This window comes from Dipodomys ordii, unplaced genomic scaffold (genome assembly GCF_000151885.1).
Source record: "Dipodomys ordii isolate 6190 unplaced genomic scaffold, Dord_2.0 Scaffold8, whole genome shotgun sequence".
Taxonomy (NCBI): domain Eukaryota; kingdom Metazoa; phylum Chordata; class Mammalia; order Rodentia; family Heteromyidae; genus Dipodomys; species Dipodomys ordii.
Genome location: NW_012267224.1, coordinates 31,822,839 through 31,845,738, shown reverse-complemented (window position 1 = coordinate 31,845,738; position 22,900 = coordinate 31,822,839). Strand labels below are relative to the sequence as shown.

Sequence of the window (22,900 nt, the reverse complement as noted above, 5' to 3'; positions counted from 1 at the left end):
CTAAGGTGTTTGGCTTCTGAATATCCAATACAATAATTTATAAATTATTGTATTTCTTAACTATGAAAAATCAGATAATTTTTTCGGCCTCATCTGATTAACTTAGGCAGTATCAGCTCAAATTCCAAATAAATGAAGGCATGCTATTTCTAATGACATCATGTCTGCGGGAAACAATTTCTAATAAGCCTGTAATCATTTAGAATTTTACTATCTGGCTCTGGTCAAATGTAATTATAAAAATTTAGCTTGGACATAATTCCAATAGATATGGAAAAGTTATCCCCTGGTGTTCTCTGATCCCATATTTCTCTACCACTACCCAGAGTATCATGGACATAAGAGAAGCTTTAAATTTGGAAATGCCCTAAAGCACTTCTCAAAGTAATGATGCAGACTCATGACAGACTGAAGTAGACATATTCCTCAAAGCACAGCTTAAGTGAAAGATGAACAGGCTTATTGAAGTTAGCACCTTTTGTGGTAATTCTTATTTCTTTCCCTAGGTCCTAGCAACAACATTCAAATCTCTCCTTCAGATGCAGTTTGCTTGTCTCACACAGCATATTTTTTAAGTGATTCCAAATTGAGAATTTAGGAGATTTTCATAAAAACTCAATTTCTGTCTTCTCTTAAATAATAAACAGAAATAACTTCGAAGTCTTTGGAGAGCACACCACTGCATCAATTTAACAAAGATCTTATTACAATCACCTTCAAGCTACTGAGGCTTATTTTTACATTGAAATATAATAATGAATAAACAGACTGAATGAGGTTGCAAAATTCTACTTTTCCTTTGTTTCAATTTTAATGCTTGCCTTTATTTTGCTTTTCTTCTTTTGAAACTTTGTTCTGACAACTTTCTGTTTATTTTAATCTGCAGTGTAATTTGGTAACAGGTTTTTCAAAAAAATATTGTCTATATTCTTGAATACTTTTCAAATTTCAACAATAAATAGATGAAAACATTTGTTAGGCACCTTGAATCTATTACGGTACCATCCAGTATAACAGAAAGGACAAGATTGGGAATACAAAGATAAGATTAAAGAGTCAAAGCCATTTGAGCCATTGTGGGTGGTTATTTAAAACTATTTTTTTTTCTTTTAGGAGTTGTTAGTCATGTTTAAATCCCCAACATTCCTGGCTATGATTACTAGCAGAGTACCATGTAGAGGATATTGTAGACAACTTTTTAAAATTAATTAATTAATTATTTTGTCGGTAATGGGGCCTGAAATCTGGGCCTGGGTGCTGTCCCTTAGCTCTTCAGCTCAAGGCTAGTGCTCTACCACTTGAGCCATAGTACCACTTTCGGATTTTTCTGCTTATGTGGTGCTCATGCATTCAAGGCAAGCACTCTACCACTGGGCCACTTTCCCAGTCATAGACAACATTTTATTTCTATAATATTTTGTTTATACTTTCTAGCTTAGACTTACTCAGCATGGGCTTTTAATACTCATTAAACATATATTAGCTTTTAATAAAAGTATTTTGAAGTATAGAAATCCTGCATGTTTCATTTTCAGAAAGTAAAACTCACAGTTTCAATTTTTTTGTATCAAAGACATTTTACTACAAAAACCGAATAAATTAGCCATTAGTTTTTCTGTATCTCCAGTTTCAAACCAATTGTCATGAGTTTGCATGATTTAATCATATCTCAACTCCAAGTAGAACTACTTGTAGAGCATGGAATGATTACTGTTTGGTTTTGCTTCTATTCTGACTAATATTAGTAGCATCAAAGGCTGGTGCTGCACACCTGTAATCTCTGCTATGTGGGAAATGGAAATAAGAGGACTGAAGGTAGAAGCTAAAGTTGAAGACCTGACTTCAGTTTCCAGTACAAAAAAAAGATCATCTTATTTATACATACTTTGAGAATACACATTAGCTATAATCATTTTAATGAAATATCAAACCAAAATTTGAAATCTTTATTCCATGAAAACACACAGAAAAAAAAAGGTTATTTACTCTTTGAAGATCTAAATGCTGTGAAAATTGCTCCATTATTTCCCATGGAAGTAAAAATTATAGCTAGGCTTTTAAGAATCCAAGAATATAATTTTGAATTCCATTAGTAGTATTTTTCCTATAACACGTTTTCTAAATTTTTGGTAGAATATTACAATTTCATAGCTTTATAACATTTTAATTTATTTTTTCATTTAAACTGAATGTGGAATAATTTTGGAGCATGTGGTTATTGCTAACCAATATATTTTAGCAATTGTTTTTGTAATAGAACACAAAACTACTTTAAAAATAACTGTGTTTTATAATTTAATTTGATGTAAGGGAAGAGAAGAACCAATCATTTGAGATTTTTATTTGTTTCAAAATATACTTGGGGAAGCCATAGTCTATAATTTTAAACCCTTAGAATTATTGTCATTCAATTCATTAGTTGTTTCATTATAAAAGGAAAATGTGATGGTATTTCTTCTTACCTTTTCTATTTCAGAGCAAAATATGCCATTGACTTATAAACATCAAACTTGTGGTAGGAACTATTTCAGGCTCATATTCCCTTATCAGCTCATTTAAATCTTAGGACTTTGGCAGCCTGGAGGAAAAGCCTGGTGCTTGCTGACAAGGACCCCGTAGGTGGCTGCAAGTCCTCCACACAGAGTACTGACAGAGACAGAAGGGAAATTCACAATGGCCTTGGAAAATTGTTACAAATCTAAAATTTGAGTATACTTAAATCAGTGTCAAATGTCACTTTTTTTGCAGCATTTCCCTTCAGGACGTAGGACATCCAGCATTTTAAACACTTGGGTGTTAAAACTGTGGAATGTTTATTTATTTTTGTTGTTAGTCTCTTTTGTTTGTGTGTTTCTTTAAAAACTGAAAGACCACTTTGGGGAACTAGTGCTTGTCTTCCTTGATGCATTTGTTCTCATGCATGGAGATGTGTTATTTCTTGGCCAAGTCTAGGATTATGAAATTCTGAATTTCTGATGGGGTGAATACAGTCAATAAACTGAATCTGATCTGAAGTGTCTGGGAAACAAAGGAAAATAAACACACACACGCATGCACACTCTCTCTCTCTCTCTCTCTCTCTCACACACACACACACACACACAGGAGTTTCTTGGTAAGACTTTTATCAAAAGACTACTTACTTACTGCTCCCTATTCATATTTCATTCTGAAGTATTATGATGTAACAAGCATTGTACTCCCAAACCCCTGAAACTATCTATTGCTTAAGTAATTCTGGTTACTGGAGGCCAGGGTTCCTCAGCAATGGGGAAGTCTGGTTCCACTTAAACTGGCGCCTTTGAACCTAGTGGAAACCTCTATGCAGCAAGTTATCCACAGCCAACAATCTGGACAGAGACTTGAGGTCAGTCTTTTTTAAAATCTCAGGTTACAAAAATAGCCCTTATCATTTTCACCTTAGCAATCTGATATTCAAACCTTTCCCTTGGGGTTTATTGGGGGTTTTGTTTGTTTGTTTTGTATATTTTTTTAACTTCATATATTAGCCTGCCAGATTTAAACATCGGCCCCCATACCACAGTGGGTATTTCATAGAGATGAAATATTGGGGGTCAGGATTTCAATGATAATCCCTCCTAAAATCCTCTGTTAATTAGCCATGTAAACAGTGAGTAGGTGTCTGTTCTGCCCTTGATCGGTCTGATGTCTTTAGTAATGTTGGCAGAATTAAATCGCACTGGTTAGACCAAATAGACTAGGATAAGCCATCCTTTAAAATATCTTCCAAAATGCCTTATGCAAATCTTTCAGAAATCTTGATCAAAATATCTTACTTAAACAGAACAGAAAAGTATATGAGAGCTGATTGCTTAGTAGTAAGTGTAAGGAACAATTTGGGGAGACAGAACAAGGTAGTTTCTTATCACTGTGACCACATTTTCATAGCTCAAAAGAGACCACATCCGTACAACACTGTATAGACCAGTGCTTATGTGGAAAGCTTTGAAGAAATAATATTCCTGGTTCCATCTGTACTATGATGTACTTCACATATGCCATTGTGCAATTTTCCACCTGTAACAGTGAATTGCCACTGGAGTACGAGATGGAGTGTTCTGTTTCCACAGCATCTAATTCTCTCGTTTTTAGTCAAGAACATATCATTTCCCTGGAGTGACCATTTTTTCCTCCTATATCAGTGTGGGCTTCACCAGGGCACAGAAGCAGTCTTAGCTCCCTGCAGGGTGCTGATATAAAAATGTTTGGTTTGTGCAACGTGAAGGAAACACACAGTGAGGGTCTTGGAAGAGAGATGGAAGAGAGATCTAAAATTAAAAATCATAGAAATGAAAAATCAGAAATATAATTGCAGAATAAAAGAGTAGCATCTTAGTTACATGGGATATAGAGTAGGAAAGAAATCAGTACACTCTAATAGAAATCAATCCAGATGCTCCAGTAATGAAACTTCCAAATAAAAAAGCTGTTTATGTGTTTGAGACTTAAAACTTACATACTCTAAATACATTTCCAGATCCAGCGATCATAAAAGAATCAAAAACAAGTACAATAAGTAAAGCATTAATAGATGTATATAAATGCCCATACATGCACATGCACAAAGGGAAATGTCTGCCTTTGCTTTCTTGTTTGTTGTAAAATATGGAGATGTCTTGTTAAAGCTATAGTGGAGACAGATCTTTTCTAAGGTGGCAGGCAATTCTTTCAACATTTCTAAATCACACAGGCAAACCAAAGTGACTTAAATACTGAATGGCATCTTTTGCCAGCAAGACACATCAAGGGAAATGCATCTGCTTCTGATGAAAATAACAGCCATTCAGCACAGTGATCCTGTACCTGTGGGCATGAGTGGATACTTATATCTTTCTAATGACATCTTTAACTTTATAATGAGGCTTGTAGACAAGGACTTTACCACTATGGCATATTATAATAAAAATTCAGATAGGTGTGGCTCAATGAGATAAATGAAACAAAAATTGAAGGCTTACATAATGTTAGAAATAAGGATATATATATATATATATATACATATATGTGAGAAATACAGTGTACATACCTCACAACACTAAATGTTACATAATGTTAGAAATAAGGATATGTGTGTGTGTGTGTGTGTGTGAGAGAGAGAGAAATACAGTGTACACACCTCACAACACTAAACCCTCTTGGATGTGGCATATACCCAGCCTTTGCAGGACTTCATGGCCCAATTGATTCTAGTCAAGAAATAAATAGGAACCGCAATGTTAATAAACAAATAAACAAAATTAATCTTTACTATTATGTTGGCAAAAGGCTACCCTAAGGCTTCTTTACAATACTAATAAATTTGTTAAATAAATCTCCAGGACTATGTTCATTGGTAATAATAAATTATGCAGAGCTATTTATATGATCAGTAGTGAAAGCCTGGTGTCAAAGTAGCTCCACATAATTCAACCACATCAATAACAAGTGAAAAAGTTCTCTTCTGTTCATTTAGTCAATGCACACCTTTGAATCAACAGTCATCTAGTCCCTCTTTTTAAATAGGAACTATCTCTCCTTCTTGTCTCTTTACTGTGTTGAAGCATATTTTCTTCTTCAGTAGTGCAATATCACTGCAAACTTGTGTTCTCTGCCAAGCATTACTTCTTCAACACACAAACAAGTCCAAGAATCAGCTCCAAATGTTTATTCTCCCAGATTGACAGTGCTAATAATTAGAAGTACTGGCATTTTTGGAAAGACCACAAGTCTTTTTTGAGCCAAAATACAAACACATATATTTATATATTCAAATCAGTACATATGCATGAGGAAACATAGTTTGCTTTTATTACTTGGTAATTCTAATTGCAAATAAACGCGATTCACATAACTTGCTGCTACAGAACTGATAAAGCAAATATCTAACTTAAAGGAAACCACTTCCAATTAAAGCAGTTTTTCATATTAACAAATATTAAGGTAATAGTTATTTTCCAAAACATTAGAAAATAACATTTTTATGCTTCTCACTTGACACATGTTGAAAAATTTAAAATATAATATATAGAATAAGTTATGAAGTACATTAATTTAGCAACATTCTTAATGATATAAAAAGGAGTCAAAGTTTGTGGGTGGAAGAGGGAAGTGGTGTTCTGGGAAGCAAATTAAACAATATTTTCAGCACAATATGAGTTCTGTTAAGAAAAAATAATATCACAAGACTAACCAAAAATAAATATATAAACATTTTTCTACAGTATGGTTATAATAATTTAAAAGCAAAATTTTTATAATATTTTCTCTTTTCTTCTAAGTCAATAAGAATATATACATATTTATAAATGTATATATTTGTCCAAGAAGCATCTCTATTTACTTCTTCAGTGTGTTAGGGAAAGCAATCAACCAACTGAAATTCATCTGCACTATTTTATATATTATTGGCAATTATATTGCATTCTGCTCTTTCTATTCAAATCTAAGAGAAATTAGTATCTTCTCATTAATAATATTTGAAGGCACTTATAGAATGTAGATTTAGGTTCAAAAATCTTTAATGCTCTTAAATTTACATAGTAAGTGACTTCTGTTTGATTTATCTATATCATCCAAATTCCCAAAATCTCCATTATTGTCACATATTTACAGAAATAATCTCATAGATAATTGTGGTGATATAAGATATCAAATGTTAAAAAAATTAAAAATTGATTTTCAACTTGTGGCTGGGGATGGGAAGGAAACCTGAGAGAAAGCAAAGGATGACATTATCCAAAAAGAAATGTACTCATTATCTGATTTATGAAGCTATAAGCCCTCTGCAAATCACTTTTATAATAACAATGAAAAATTAAAATTAATCTAATTTCATGATTGCTAGTACTGGGATTTGAACTCTGGGTTTCATGCTTGCTCAGGTTTCTTGCTCATAATATTCTCCTATTGAGACAAGCCTCCAGATCTGAGTTTTGTTGGTTAATTAAGTCTCATGAATTTTACTGCCTAGGCTGACTTCAAATTGTGATCTTCAAGGTCTCAGCCTTCTGTGTAGCTAGATTTAGGCATGAGCCTGGATCGTTGTTTTTCTTTGTTCATTTGTTTGTTTTTAAAGTAAAAAATAAAATCAACAAAACAGTAGTTAAATGATTTTGCCTGGAAATTTATCCTAAGGCAAAAAGTAAGAAATACAAATTTAATAAGCTTCATAATATTCTTTATCATACGTTCAAACTAGGCCAATCATTTATAGTGAACTGTTAGTTACCTGTTCATATTAATTTCTGAGTTAGGTCACTTTCATTAGAAGGAGAACACATTTTACATTTCTCACAAAGCAATAGATTTAAGCAGTCAGCATGGATTTTGAGCTGCATTAAAAGGTTGAAGTAGCAGAGTTGTTATATACTGTGTAAGGTTGGGATGTTACATTCTGGTCTGAGTGTATCCCTTGGTACTGAAGTGAAAAAAAAAAGCAATGGTGTCTATTTCACAGTAATGAGTGAAAAATCAGACCATAATACATGCTAAATTCTTAGAACACTGTACTGCTTATGAGAAATTCTTAATAAATATAGATTATTCATAATCACAGTTACAAACAATGATGCAATTACCTATGCTCTACTGGTGAGTATTTTTCCAAGAAACATCTTATTACATAACATATTTTACAAAAACACAATTAGTTCAAATTTCAAAAAAAGTTTTGAGGATGTACCCTTTCCAATTCACATGAATAAAATTATTTGTATCAGAATTTTCAACAATAAAAAACCAAGTATAGCTCTATTTAAATACCATCAGGGCACCAGTATATGTTGAGTTTTGCATGAAAAGGAATTGATTTCTATCCTCATCATCTTCATCAAGACAAAGATCAAAGTCCATCATTTCAAAACTTTTGAGAATTAAGTTTTATCACCTTGGTTATGCCTTCATTAGAGCCTGAAGTCCTCAATTAAGACAGCATGTTGGCCTACAAGAAAATTCTTCAACAAATAAATATCTTACATGCTTTGTTTCCATGACATAATAAGAAGGAGAATGATACAGGTCCATGCCTATAATCTAGCTACAAAACTACTTTACTAGGGGGCAAAGAAGAAACTATACACAGTGAAAGATTCTTGGCCAAATAGTAAGCCCAAAATAAATTTTGGTAAGGATTATAATCCTAAGTATAACAATTAAATATAATTTCTATTTTGCCAAATATACAATACCTTGGATATTAATATTCAAGCTAAAGAAAAAGGGCTAAGTATCCAGTCTGCAGAACAGACAGATTCCTTAAAAAATGAGAGATAAATATTTATGATGTTTTAAGCTTATTTTCATTAAACCTTATTTTTATTATCCAACATATTTGTGGGTAGTGGAGTGGATTTGAATTCTTCTTCACTTGCTTTATCCAATCTACTGCAAAAATAAGGATACATGTGGACCCATTGCAACAATGAGATGTACAAATCGTTATGTCCAAAAACGAATTTTACAACTTTAGCAGACATGGGGGTAGAGGGGTGTAAAGGAGGCAGAGTCCGCCTCTGGAGAAGGGATGGGAGGGGGAAACAAAGAGGCAACAATGCTTGATAAGAAATGTACTCATTATTTTCCCAGTGTAATTGTAACTCCTCTGTACTGTATTTTCACAATAAAAAAAAACACTTTGGGGGAACTAAAAATTATTCTATTGTCGTTGAAGAAGAAATGGAAAAAGAAAAACAGACACCCTCAGATGGGTTACATACCAAAAGAGATTCTATATGAAGGTTTGTGTTATCACGATTTTAGGTGTGTTTCTCAAACTCCATGCAACCCAACCTCTTCCTCATCTGTAAACTTTTGTTAAAAAGTAATCATCTTAGGAGGAAGCAACAATGCTCAATAGGAAATATACTGACTACCTTGTTCATGTAACTGTTACCCTCTGTACAGCATTTTTATAATAAAAAATGTATGCAAAAATAATCATCTTGGTTCCTATGATGATTAAATGCTATATATGATTATTTTTGCCTGGAAATTTATCCTAAGGCAGGAAGTAAGAAATACAAATTTAATCAGCTTCACAATATTCTTTGTCATGTGTTCAAACATATACAACATATCCATATATATATATATAAAGAGAGAGAGAGAGAGAGAGAGAGAGAGAGAACAACATTCATTGTACCTGAAAATTAAATGACAGTCAAGCTTCTTTGAAACCTATTTCTCCATGACCCAGTCTCAAAAATACAACCAGGTATCTTAAAAGCAATGGTACTTGGTGAGAAACTAGAAAAAAAGTCAGAGACTTTTTAAGAGACCTTTTGCAAGTCTCTTACATACCACTGGGTTATCTATTGATTACTAACAATGCATGTTCATAATCCACCAGCAATTTTCCATTGGGATTGAATCTCTCCTGAATTAATTTTTGTGTTACAAAATACCTCAAGTCAAACTATTCATGAAGATAAACAAGTTTACTTAGTTCCTAGTTTTGGAACTTCAAGGGCATCTGCCTTCATTTGTTCAGTGAAGCTGTATTATCTCTATCACCTCACTGTGAGAATACAAGCATGGAAAAGCAAAGGCATCTCCACACAGGAAACCAGAGAACTGGGTGGGACCAGGCTCAAGATTTCTTTATCATCCTCTTATTGAGAAGTACCTTATTCCCTTTGAGGGCAGAGCTCCTTTGCCTTAAAACTTCTCATTATTTGCCATCACTTAAAACTCCATCAGGACCCACTCTGTCTCAATGGCTAACAAGCTTCCAATCTGCAGTCCTTTGGTGAGAGAGATAATAATGCTTGCATTTTTATTCTATAACTTCTAACATTCATTCTAATAATTTATTTCACTTTCTTGACAGTTTCTAGCACATATTTTCTCTATCTCAACTTGTACAGACTGACTAGAAGAAGGCTGCTTAAAAATATTAATATTTGAAAACAACAAAATTAATCAAAATGAATCTTATATTTTATAAATCAAAGTTTAAAATATGACAAATCCCAAGGCAAGCCTATCTAACTAGCTCTCCTGTTTTACAGTCCTTTTTGGCTTTGTACTCCTGAGTTTGGCAAGACACATAATAATGATTTTATGTGCCTTGGAAGTACAGCTCAAGTAGTAGACTGCCAGCTAGGACTAAGAAAGCCCAGAAATAGAATAAGGACCTGTGTTCAAGTGCCGGCACCAGCGCAAAATAACGGCCCTCTGCACAAGAGTCCACCATGAACACTGCCATACAAAAACAATTACTGAAAATTTAAGAGGTTCTCAAACTCTTTCTCTGAATGCTTGACTCTTTTTTTCAAAAAGAAATTGAAATCAGTAATAAATTAAAATTTAAGAATACTTTTCCATTCTACATACTACTAATAATTTCTGTGTTTAGAATAATATGCCAGGATTATCACTGTCTTTCTCTTCCCAAATCTGCTATTAATCATTGAAAAAATAATAAAATGAGCAAAGTTTCTATTAATCACTATTCTATTAAGCAGGTTTGTACAATCTTGCTAAATATTAAAATATATGAATGTCTGAATAGTAAATGACTGTAGTCATTATAATGGTTATAATGACCTTAATTGTGTTTTGGCTCAGAATTAGCAGGACCCATTGCACAGTCCATATATTCTTTTTTTTACAAAAAAATCACTTATTGGGAAAATACAGATGACTTTAAACCACATGGAATGCATACTGCATATTCTAAAAAAAGAATAAGAACAAACATAAATAGAAACTTTATAAACATATATTTGATTGGCTAGTAATAGGTTAGACATGGTTTGTGTCCCCCCATGGGCTCATGTATTGGCAGTTTGGGCCTCAGTAGAGAGATAGAGGGAGGTAATTGGGCTAGCTGGTGGGGGGATTGGGTCAGTGATGGCACTGCCCCCAGGAGCTTTTAGGTAAATGCAGTTGTTGCAGGGTCTCAGTTCTTGTGAGAGGAGGTTATTTTCCTGTGAAAGAATTGAATGTGTGTGTTTCCCTCTGCAAGTGACTGGCTCATTTTCCAACCTCATCTTGTGGCAATGTCAATGAGACAGCAGCATGGGGTTTGGACCTACCACCACCAGGAACGAAACAAATAAACTTTTCTCTTTACTTTTGTAAAGATAATTATATTGTTTCCAAGTCTTTTCATTTCCTAACAAATGGGGCAATGTCATTCTTTCTGATGGAGGCATAGAATTCCATTGTGTATATATACCACATTTTCTCGGTCCATTCATCTACTCAGGGGCATCTGGGTTGGTTCCATATCTTAGCTATGGTAAATAATGCTGCAATAAACATAGTCGTGCTGGTAGCTTTAGTGTGGTCTTCTTTGTAAACATTTGGGTAAATGCCCAATTGTTATTATTAAGAAGTTACACAGAGCGATTACTATTTCATCAGTCGGGTAAAAAGGGTATTTCTTTTTTGGACAATGTCACCCCTTCCTTCACTTTCTCCCAGTTTCCTCCTCTCCTTCCTGTCCACAGTTACATAGTTCATTTTCCACATGGTGTATGCTGAATAGTAAGATTGTATTTGTTCACCTTTCCTCTCTCCCTTTCTGCACCTCATCTTTTACATCCCTAAAAACAAACAAACCTGTAATTCTAGTTACTCAGGAGACTGATATGTGAGGAACAGGGCTCAAAGCCAACCCAGGCAGGATAGTCCTTGAGACTTTTATCACCAATTAACCACCAGAAAACTGAAGTGGCTCTGTAGCTCAAAGTGGTAGAACTCTAGCCTTGAGTTCAGGGACAGCTCCTAAGCCCTGGTTTAACCCCACAAAAAACAACAAAAAAGTGAAAACAAACACTTCCATGACTTAAAAAAAGGTTTCAATGTCCTGGAACTTGTTTTGATAAATAGTATTTTAAATGTTCAGAGAAGTAAATCTTTTTCTGTACAAAGTATCTAGGCTCAGATTTTATGTTATAGCTACAGAAAGTCAATTCATACAGTGCTAAAAGGATTTATTCTTCTGCTTTTTAAAATTATCTTTATAAAGAACATAAAAATAAAATTTAAAATATCCCCACAATAGTCATTTTATGTGGGTTACATCTACCAGTATTTATATTAGAAATTACATTGAGAAATGTTTAGGAACACACTGTCACTACTGCCTTGTACTCAGCTAAGTTACAAGTAGTTTTGTCTAGAATTTCTTTTGTACCACCAATGCCTATGATGATGTAATAAGTAAGATAACTAATTATGTGTTATTATAAAAAGTGTCTGTTCTGAAGACTTCCAGGAAAAGACTCCTAAGTTACATGAACTTTGCTTTAAAGATGCCTCCAAAAAATGAGGTGAATATTTTTCATGAACTAAGATTGATGAGCCAACAGAACTACCTTTACCTGTCAAAAACATTCAAATCATTTGTTGATTTTGTTGTGTTTTGTAATTTAGAGCTAGACATAAATAACATACAATTTCTTTCAAAAATTAAATTAGTAACAAAGTATACTTAAAAAAACAATTGAGTTGGTTGAACAAAACATATTTTCAGAATCAAAAGAGTCAGGAATCCTTGAAAAGAAGAGATAAATACAATGCTTCAAATGTCATGTTCTGTATATTTGGGCTTTTGGAATGGAAGTTATCTTTCTCATTCTATTTTTGTGTAAACAAAATGTGCATTCATATTATAATCCTGAAGCAAGGCATTATATATCACAGGTTCTATACTTATTTTTCTTTAATGCAAATAAGATAGGTGAGGATTTGTTTGTGATCTGTTACAATATAAGGTAATGGATTATTCAAAGAAGCAAGAGAGAATACATGAATAAAAAAAACTCATGGTTGTTGCAGGACACCTACTAGGCTATACCACTGACATTCCTTCTATTATTATTGAAGACTTCTTAACTTCTCCAGGGATGAACACAACAGAAACCAAAAATCTTTTTTGTAAGCTGTAAAATCTCCTGCAGTGCTTCTGATATAAACTGAAATATAGCTCTCAGTAAGGTGAGAAACAACTCTTTCTTTCTCTCTCTCTTCCTACCCCATCCATCCCCTCTTTTAATGTTCTTGCTCCTGATGTGATGATAACATGAAAATATAATATCGGCAAAACACTGGTAAAACCAAACAAAAATTTAGATCTCTCATTTAAATGGAAAAATGAATTTCTCACATTACACATTCACTACCTCTGTTCAATAGAGTAACTTAAAAAATGTATCAATTCGTGATCTTTGATTTTAAGAGAATGAAAAATGCAAGTGATACATTTATATCCATGCTTATAGGAATAACAGCAAACATTTTTCCTCTAGAATCACCACTGAAAAGCTCAATACATTTAACTCAATTTCAAATACACACTTATTTAGCTTAACTTTGTTCATTGAGTGTAACATTTAACCAGAAAAACAGATTAAACCATTGCATGTGGTGGGATGGAAATAAGAATTAACAGTAATTGTTCTACAGAGCTATACTGCATTGATAGAAATTTGCTAAACTGATTTATTATGATCGCCGTTGGCAGCTATCACTTGGTAAATTTACTAGAAAATAATTTTAGTATGTTTGAAGTGAGTGAATAAATGGTATGTAAAATGGCTTCAGGAAAATTATAAAAAATAATTGCCCTGGGTGTAAGAAGCAATAAAGAAACAAGTGCATATTATATGCACTATTACTTAAATTACAAATTTTGTGTAAAAGTAAGCACAGGGGCAGTCCTTGGGGAGAAGGTGGGGTTGATAGAGAACAAATGGGCACATCTTAGGAAACATTCATGTCCTAGCTCTTCATCTGGTTGTTTAGCTATATGAATGAGTTAAATACATACAAAGAAGCATGTGTATCCAATATCTGCAATTATCTGTGTGCATATTATATCCAAATATGTTATACACACATATGTATATACATACCTGTGCACAAAAGACATTTGATCATATGTGTGTGTGTGTGTGTGTGTGTGTGTGTGTCTGTGTGTGTGTATGAACATGCATATAGAAATACCTGGGGACCAAAGCCATTAAATAATAATAAAATGTTTGCAGCCAGAAGCCAGTGGCTCACATCTGTAATCTTAGCTACTCAGGAGGCTGAGATCTGAGGATTATGATTCAAAGCCAACCACCAGGAAAAGCTGTGAAACTTTTATCTCCAATAAACCACCAGAAAACCAGAAGTGGTGCTGTGGTTCAAGTGGTAGAGCACTAGCCTTGAGTTGAAGAGCTGAGGAAAAGCGCTCAGGCCCAAAGCTCAAGCCCCAAGACCAACCAAAGAAAAAAAGTGTGCATAAAAATGCAATATGGTATTCAATGTTCTGATAGTCCTCTGGAATTTTTTCCCAAATCATAATAAATATGATCATGGAATTTTTTTAAGGAACTTTCTCAATTTTTCTATCATTTTTCAATAGTAATGTTCCATAAGATAATGTGTAGCCGAATTATAACAGGTATTGAAGGAAAGAGTGAACCCAAACACTGGCACATTTGGAAAATGAGTGAAAGAGCCTAAGGATGGCTGAAGGAGTTACAAAAAGGAAGCCATTCCTTTGGGTTTCTTTTCAGTACTTTTCTACTTCTAAACTTAGTGTCAGTCTGGCTTCTAAGACACACTAATGCCAGCCTCCTCCTAAAGATACATCTAATATTTCTCCAATGAACTAGTCTGTAATCTTATCCAGAGGTACATTTCTCTTTTATTCTCCTTTTGGTATCCTGGGTATTGTGTATACACTTATCTGAATTAGGGAAAGGAAGGGGAACCACAAAATGGTAGAACAAAAGGGAAACTTACAAGACAATATGTTGAAAATGATATGTACAATTTGTGGGGGTAGGGGTTGGCAAGAAGGGAAAGTGGGAAAAAAATTAGGTAGGGGGCAACAAGTTTGACAAGAAATATACTCACTACCTTACTTATGTAACTACAACCCTCTGTATATCACCTTAACAATAAATTTAAAATAATAAAAAAAGTAAATGAAGTAGAAAGGAATATGAAGCAAACAACAAAGCCTTTTATCTGTAAAAAAAAAATTTTTCATGGGTAGGGACCATGCCTGACTTACATGTCCATCAAACCCAAATAACTGCTGTAGTGAGCTGCATATTTATTTCCATTAAAGCTGAAGAAGATAACATGAAACCTGAGATGAATTCCAAATGTAAAACTGCTGAAATTATCTATTTGTTAATAACCACTTTTCACATTTGGATTCCAAAGCTATGTGGGATATTTCTTTTACTACTTCCTAAAATGTAAAAACAGAAGAGCACACAGATAAGAATTAAAAAAAAATTAATGCTCTAAGAGCATATTCATTTACTCACATATACACCAACATTGATTTTAGGTAAAATCAGTAGAAATTCTGCTTTCTGAAAGCCAGCAATTGCTTTAGAAAAAGCTGATTGTGTGATAATGCAGTTTGGTTAATATTAAGATAGAACAGGGGAGGTGTAAATGATGCTATGTTAGACTAGAAGATAGATGCTAAGGTCTATGAAGGCTAAAATGAATGTGTCCTGGCATCTGAATAAACCCTTCAGCAAGGTAATGATAGATTATGTAATGTCAGAGATTGAGCAAGTGGGCAGAAGGGCACATGATCACTTAGATTTGAGACCCCCAACTTGGCAATTTGCATAATCTTTTCATTTGTTTGTTTGTGCTGAGCATCAATATTTTCTGTAGTAAGGAGTTTCTTCTAAGATCATGCAGTCCTGAAAGTTGTGGGAAAAAAGTGGCATCTCTCAGCAGATACCAGATTAGAACATTTTTACTGTAGAAAACTGAAGAAATCAAATATCATATCTTTTTGAATTCAAGTGGGGAATGTTTCACAGTTAGCTTACACATCAGTATGCAGTATAATTGATGCAATGTGTATTGAAACATCGACATGAAACATGTTGCCTGCTATTTCTGAAAGAAGTTAGAAAGCTTTGTTGTTGTTGTTGTTGTTTAAATAAAACAAAGTTAGACCAAGATTCAGTACTAATATCTTTTTATCTTTAGTAATAATCTTCCTACAAAATATACTTAAAGATTTGTAGACCTTGATGTAAGGTTGCTCTATATTATGTTTTCAGTTTGCATGCACCAATCTACTTCACGTGTCTATAGTAGTATCAGTAAGATATATCCATGCCACAGCTAGCAATTATGAGCATTATTTAACATGCAGTGGCTGCCCTGTCAGCATAACGAAGTTCATTGTAAAGCAGCATGGGTGGCCTTGGCCATCACACAAGATGAAAGTCATTTCTTTTCTTCCAAAAGTCAAAAGTATTTATTTTGGACAAGTGTAAATGTAGCACACTTCAAAGTTCAAATGCAAGTAAAGCACTTGCTTGCACTGAGAATTAACCGCTGTTTCAGCTAACTGATAACTCTTCAGAAACCCCCAGGTGGGTTTACTTAGAGATAGCTTTAGTGATGAAAGCAACCCCCCAAGATTTGTCATTGTACTTTATACATTCCATGGTTCTAGAGCATCCATTTTTAACTATTTTCTACATGAATTATAAGATTAAGGGCTTATTCTGAATGTCCTGAATAGTATCAATGAAAAGATTAAAACAATTTCAATGAAAATCTCACAGAGAACAAAGAGCTATTGAAGTCAATGCTTCTACAGTATTTCAATGAAAACCTAGTCACAAAAAAAGCAGAAGCTCCTCCTCAAACTACACCTCAAATGGCATTTTTGTATCTTTGAAATTGCAGGGTTGGATGTCTCTGATTTAGATGAAAAAACACACAAACCACCTGGGCCAGCACCTGTGACTGGTGCCTATAATCCTAGCTATTCAGGAGACTGAGATTTGAGGATCAAGGTTCAAAGCCAGCCCAAGCAGGAAAGTTAGTGAGACTCTTATTTCCAATTAATGAAAACACTGGAAGTGGAGCTGTGGCTCAAGTGCTTGAGCAAAAAGTTTATGGGCAGCACTTAGGCCATGAGTTCAAGCCCCAGAAAAGGCAATAAGAAAAGAAAAAAAATGTAATCACCATGTGTGATGTCTTTTCTGATAATAGAAAGCCACTCTTCAGAGAACCTTACAAGACCACTATAAAATAAAATGACTGAAAATATTAGTCAAAACATTGTATTTCAGTTTGAGGCATATGGAATTTATTATAACCAGAAAGATACACAACAACAAAATATAACCGACCACTTTAATATTAAGATAATTTAAATCTATTCTAGCTTGGATTCCTATTGAATAATCTCTTTAAGTCAAAGATAGTTTCTTATTCAGTGTCATTGCATGGTATTTTAACATATTATTTTAATATAGAAATACTTTATATAGTTTAAATTTATAAAGTTAAATTTTATATACTAGATCACAAATGACTACTTGTTTATTAAATTCTGAGTCCAAATATTTTATCAATAATCAGTAAGTTTATTATTAATCATTATATAATCATTAACTTTATTAATTATTAATACTTACAAAATTACTAATTTATTTTTTTCCACTTTTTTACCCTATTAGGAATCAATTTTAAAAATCTTTATTTCTGGCCTGGCACCAGTGACTCACTCCTGTAATTCTAGCTATTCAGGAAATTGAGATCTGAGGACTGTGGTTTGAAGCCAGCTCAGGCAGAAAAGTCTCCTTGAGACTCTTACCTCTAATTAACCTCTTAAAACCAAGAAGTGACACTGTGGCTCAATTGGTAGAGCACTAGCTGTGAACACAAAGAGCCTCAGAGACAGTGCCCAAGTTCTGAGTTCAAGAGCCCAAACTGACACACACACACACACACACACACACACACACACACTCCTATTTCCACAAATCTTATATAAAATACTGCTTTTGAAACTTTTATTGTATAATTAATTCAGTTCTAGAAAACACTATTGAACAGCAAGAGGATTATATCATGAGCTTTACTAAAAAATCTAAATACATTTTAATATTTTCCCAGTGCTATGTGCAATTTCTAAATGCATCCTTTTAGTGGTATAAGACTCAGATATTGAAATGCTGCCCGGGAGTAGCTCAAGGGCTAGAGCACTTGCCTTGCATGCGCAGATGCCTGGTTTAAAGGGAAAGAGTATGGGAGGAAGGACAGGCAGGAGAGAAGGAGGGAAGGAAGGAAAGAGGGAGAGAAGGAAGGAGGGAAGGAGGGAAAGAAGGAAGGAAGGAAGGAAGGAAGGAAGGAAGGAAGGAAGGAAGGAAGGAAGGAAGGAAGGAAGAGATCTGCAGGCAGGCAGGCTTATATGTAGGCATAGAAGAGAATACTGGAAGCACCATACCTTTGAGACATAATCTTATAGGCATCTGGCAGGTAACATCTGATATTCTCCATCTGAGCGGGGTCCGAGTCACAGATTTTGTCATCGGTCCTCCCGTAGTTGGCACTTTCAATCATGATGACATCTGTTCCCGGACAGCGGAGCTCTATGGGGTAACTCTCACAGGACAGCTCTCTGCGGACCACGGCCATGGGAATTGGGGCGCGGCTGAAGGCTATGGGAGGAAGAGGGAGAAAGAAAGCACAATATGGTTATTACTCATAAAGGGGCACTCTGTGCATGAGTTCGCTTTCTAGTGTTTGGGGGTGGACTGGCACAATGGAAACTCCAGCAAGGTTTATAATGTAACTAAAATATGGTTCTGTTTTGTTTTGTGGGGTTTTGTTTTTTGAGCTCCAAATAACAATGTGGTTAACTTTCCCACTAGAATTTTCTACACCCCCCCCCGCGCGCGCACACACACACACACACACACACATATTATGTGAGACCTCCCTCCCCTCTTTTTGTTTCACTTAAGTACATTTTATAGTATTATACACTCTGACAACTTGTATATTTTACTTAATAATGTAATATATGGTACAATATTTTTGTTTCTGGATATGTATATTCCATTTATAATAGATGCATTAAAATAGGGACCCATATAAACATTTATAAACATATATATAATTAAAATTAATTTGTCCTATGCTCATGGATATTTTAAATAACTGCATATAATGAAGTATATAAATGAATCTGTACATGTTACTTATAGTATTTTGGACATTATATAATTATCCAAGTTTATTGTATAATATAGCCCTAAGTAAAATTATATTTGTAGAAGTAAAACTTATGATATATTTCTAAAAATAAAAATTGATGGGAAATGGGGGAAAACAATTTCAAATCTGGCCAACAGAGTTTGGTTAAAAAGAAAAAAATGACAGTCCTTTCTGTTTCAAAATTAAATATCAGTTCTCTTAATTTTCCCAAATCAATGCCTAAGGAATATATAATGGTATACTATTGTTATTGTAATTTTCTACTTCATTTGTATAATTATTTTTATTCTTTTTACACATAATGTGCTCAAATTTAAGCAAGTCTTGCTGTTCTAAAAGTTCTTCGCATAGTAAGAAAATTAGGTCTCTTTCCGTTATGTTTCTTCTAGATTGTTTCATTTTACATGTTTGTTAATGTATATGTTTACTTTTTATATATAGAAGCTTTCTATCTTTTCAGGTCAAGTTTAATAGTTTCTCATTCCAAGACTGAATATAAGCAGCATGTTATGCGAATTGTTGCAAAACTCAGCAAGTCATCATTGGAAGCAAGTTAATTGAAATCCTAAATGAAGTATATACCAACTGTTAACAAAGTGGATGTCTGCATAACAAATTCAACTAATGGGAAGCACATATGATGGATTAAATTTATGTTGACAGTTGATTAATTCACAAATGTACACTTACATAAAAATATGAACTTAAACACAGAGAATTATTTATTTAAAACTTTTATTTAAATAAGCATGCTATATAAAAGAAGATGCACTAGGAGATGAGAAGCAGAGAGCTAAGAACAAGGATTAGTAAAGAAGCAAAACTTTATAATTATTAATATTTCTTTAAAACTGAGAAAATGTGGTTTCTTTTTTGAAGCATATCATTTCAAATTTGAGAAAGAAATTGGTTTTTCCCTTATTTGTGTATTTAGAAAAGGTCTGATTGCACCATAATGCAATGATTTTATGTGGCTTTGGCATTTGTTTTTTTCTTTCTCTCTCCTCACTCAACAAACTTACACACTCATGTGAGCACACACAAACACACACATAAGAATCTAGCAAATCCACGTCATTAATCAAAGATAGCTCAAATAATTATTCAAAATTGGTTGATGTTAGAGAAATGAACCCTAAGATATGTATTCAAATGTTTTTTTTCTTTCATGCGATTGTTTCTAACACATTTATAAGATTACTTCTTTGTTGCTTTGTATGTCCCTCCCCCATAGTATAACCTCTGCTTTCACTGTATTTGCTGTCGGTATAATTTTTGGAGGGGAAGGGAAAAAACAAATCGTTTAAATAGGGATACAGGTGGACCCATTGCAACAATGCGATGTACAAGTCCTTATGTCGAAAATGAACTTTACAACTTTGGTGCGGGGGGTGGGGGGGAGCGATGGGAAGGGGAAACAAAGGAGGAGGCAACAATGCTTGATAATAAATGTATTCATTATCCTGCCCATGTAATTGTAACCCCTCTGTACAGTATTTTCACAATTAAAAAAATTTGTTGCAATGCTCTTTCTAAAATGTGTTGTTGAATCAATATTTTGGCAGAGTAGTCTCATAAGATACACACTGAATTTCTACTCCTAATAAATTTATCATTCCAAAAGTTTGTCTTTGAACATAAATTCATTTTAATATTAAGAGCCTATCTTTATTTAATTAGTGTACTTAAACTTTAAATAAGGGAATAAGTGAATAATGAGAATATTTCAATTCAGAAATCTATTTGCAAGATTTTTGTCATCTTAAACAGAAATCACAGAGGTATTTCTTTTCTCACACAATGTCTTGGGCAGAAAATCACAATTTCAGATGATTTGTAGATTTTCGACAATTGTTAGAAGACAAGGTGATTAGCCTCTTTGCACTTGCCATTTAAGAAAAATTACTTCAGAAAGCTTCCTAATATTGGATTAATCTAGCAATATTGTGTTGTCTTATCCAGTCAATTAAGTTAAAAACAAGTTAATTTAACAAAGAAACAACACATGAGCAAATCACACTGTCAAAGCATTTGTTTTTCTCAGTGGACAATTAGGATGATGAAACTCATCAGTCAATTTTGTCAAAACATTGACATAGCTTTAATGTGGGTCTTCACTGTCAAATGTATCATTCAGAATCAAACCATTCAAGCTAGATGCAAAGCCAAGAACAATGTCCAGCCCTAAATTTTCTACAGCTCTTCTAAATGGGTATAAATACTCTAAATTTTACAATGTTATTCCAGAGTTGTTTGGTAGAAACTTTGTTCATTTTAACATATAATTGCATTTGTTTCTGGAACCCAGTGACAAATTACACTCCACAAATGATGAATGCTTTGTTCAAAAGAATATATTGCTGGAAACTACAACATTATGTAATTAGCTATTTGAATTACTTTTAATTAGATTACTAAATGTTTTCACCAGCAATCAAATCCAAAAAAAATGGCCTCAGTTAAAAATCAGATACTTTAACCAGTCAGTTATCACACTGCTAACAGTATGGCTTTGGTTACAAAGGAAATGACAAGCAATGTCAATAGTTTAAATGCAAGGTGGCTTGTCAGATAGTGGAGCTAAGCACTGTCTGTGCCAGGTAATGTCCCATGGGGCAGTGTGAAGTGGTTTATGGCAAATAAATATGGGTCAATGAATGAACAGCACACATTCTCAAGCTTCTCTCCTGCCCACTTTACAATGCTGTCACCCCCATACCAGCTTTGAACCCAGGACCCTCTGTACTGTTGCTATCACATGACAAAAGGTGTGTTTTAAGGAGAAACACACGGTTTCATCATATAGATGTATAATACATATTTGCAGAATAGAGTGAATGAATAATAGATGTGAAATTTGCTAACTTTCTGGTACATAATACAGCTTAGCACAACTCACTTATCATGAGATGAGACTGCCTGGAAGAATATGAACTAAACTATCTTCTCTGCTAAAGATGGTTAGAACGTAAGGAAGCACATAAATTCTATGTCAAACATATACCCAATCCAAAATGTTTCAAACCAGGGATCAACAGTAAGGAAATCAAGTAAAAATAACTAGTAATTTAGAAAATAGCTTCCAATTCTTGGTGGCTTACTTTCATAAAAATAACACAGTATCTTCTTTTCAGGACTTCTAGCCATTGATTCAGCGAAAACCCTTCTTTTCCTGGTATAATCACATTCTTACCGTTAAGACTTCTAACTTGATGTACTGTAAATCGTAAAAAAACATGTATTTGAGAACTGCAGGAGAGAATTGAAAAGACTAGAAGCTGATGGCCAAACAAGAGTCAGGGGATTTCTAATAAAATCCCAAACCAGAAACTTACCCAGTTAACCCACAGGTGTTAGATGAGACTTTTCAAAGAAGGAGATGGTACATAAAGCATAAGATTACATGGGGACAGAGTAACAATAGATTAAGTAAAAAGCAGTTAATTCATTGGTGGTGGCACTGCACAAAAAATCAGTTCACACATTTAACTGAAGGTGTCAGAATAATATCTGGATATATACAATAGTTTGTGGGCTTCACAAACCTAAAATGTTGGAGTCATACACAGACTAAAAAATCATCATAACCTATAAGTAGTTCAGGGAGTAAACTAAACTATAGAGTAAGAGAAAAGAGATCATCACAGAAGTGTTTAGTGGACACTGCAGAAATGTACCACTTATTTATTGGACCAAAGGGAATATGTATCTTGTTCAAGGAAGATTTCAGCTTATGGATCAAACCACTTGTCATTACATTTTGGGATGGATGGGAGCATGGGTTGTTTCTACATATTAATCATTAAGTAAAACAACAACAACAACAATAATATGTAAGAGAGACTGAAAACTTTACCCAAAGGAAGAGTTTAATGCATTGCCATGAGAAAACATGGTAGGG

At 33.9% G+C, this 22,900-nt stretch overlaps 1 protein-coding gene across 1 annotated transcript in view; it reads right to left on the bottom strand.

The window, feature by feature from the left end:
- Adgrl3 (adhesion G protein-coupled receptor L3) overlaps positions 1–22,900 on the bottom strand; it is a 444,648-nt gene that overhangs the window by 350,274 nt on the left and 71,474 nt on the right. Inside the window, exon 3 of the mRNA XM_013009168.1 lies at positions 18,227–18,440. Coding sequence (XP_012864622.1) covers positions 18,227–18,440 — 214 coding nt within the window. The remainder of the gene's footprint in view (positions 1–18,226; positions 18,441–22,900) is intronic.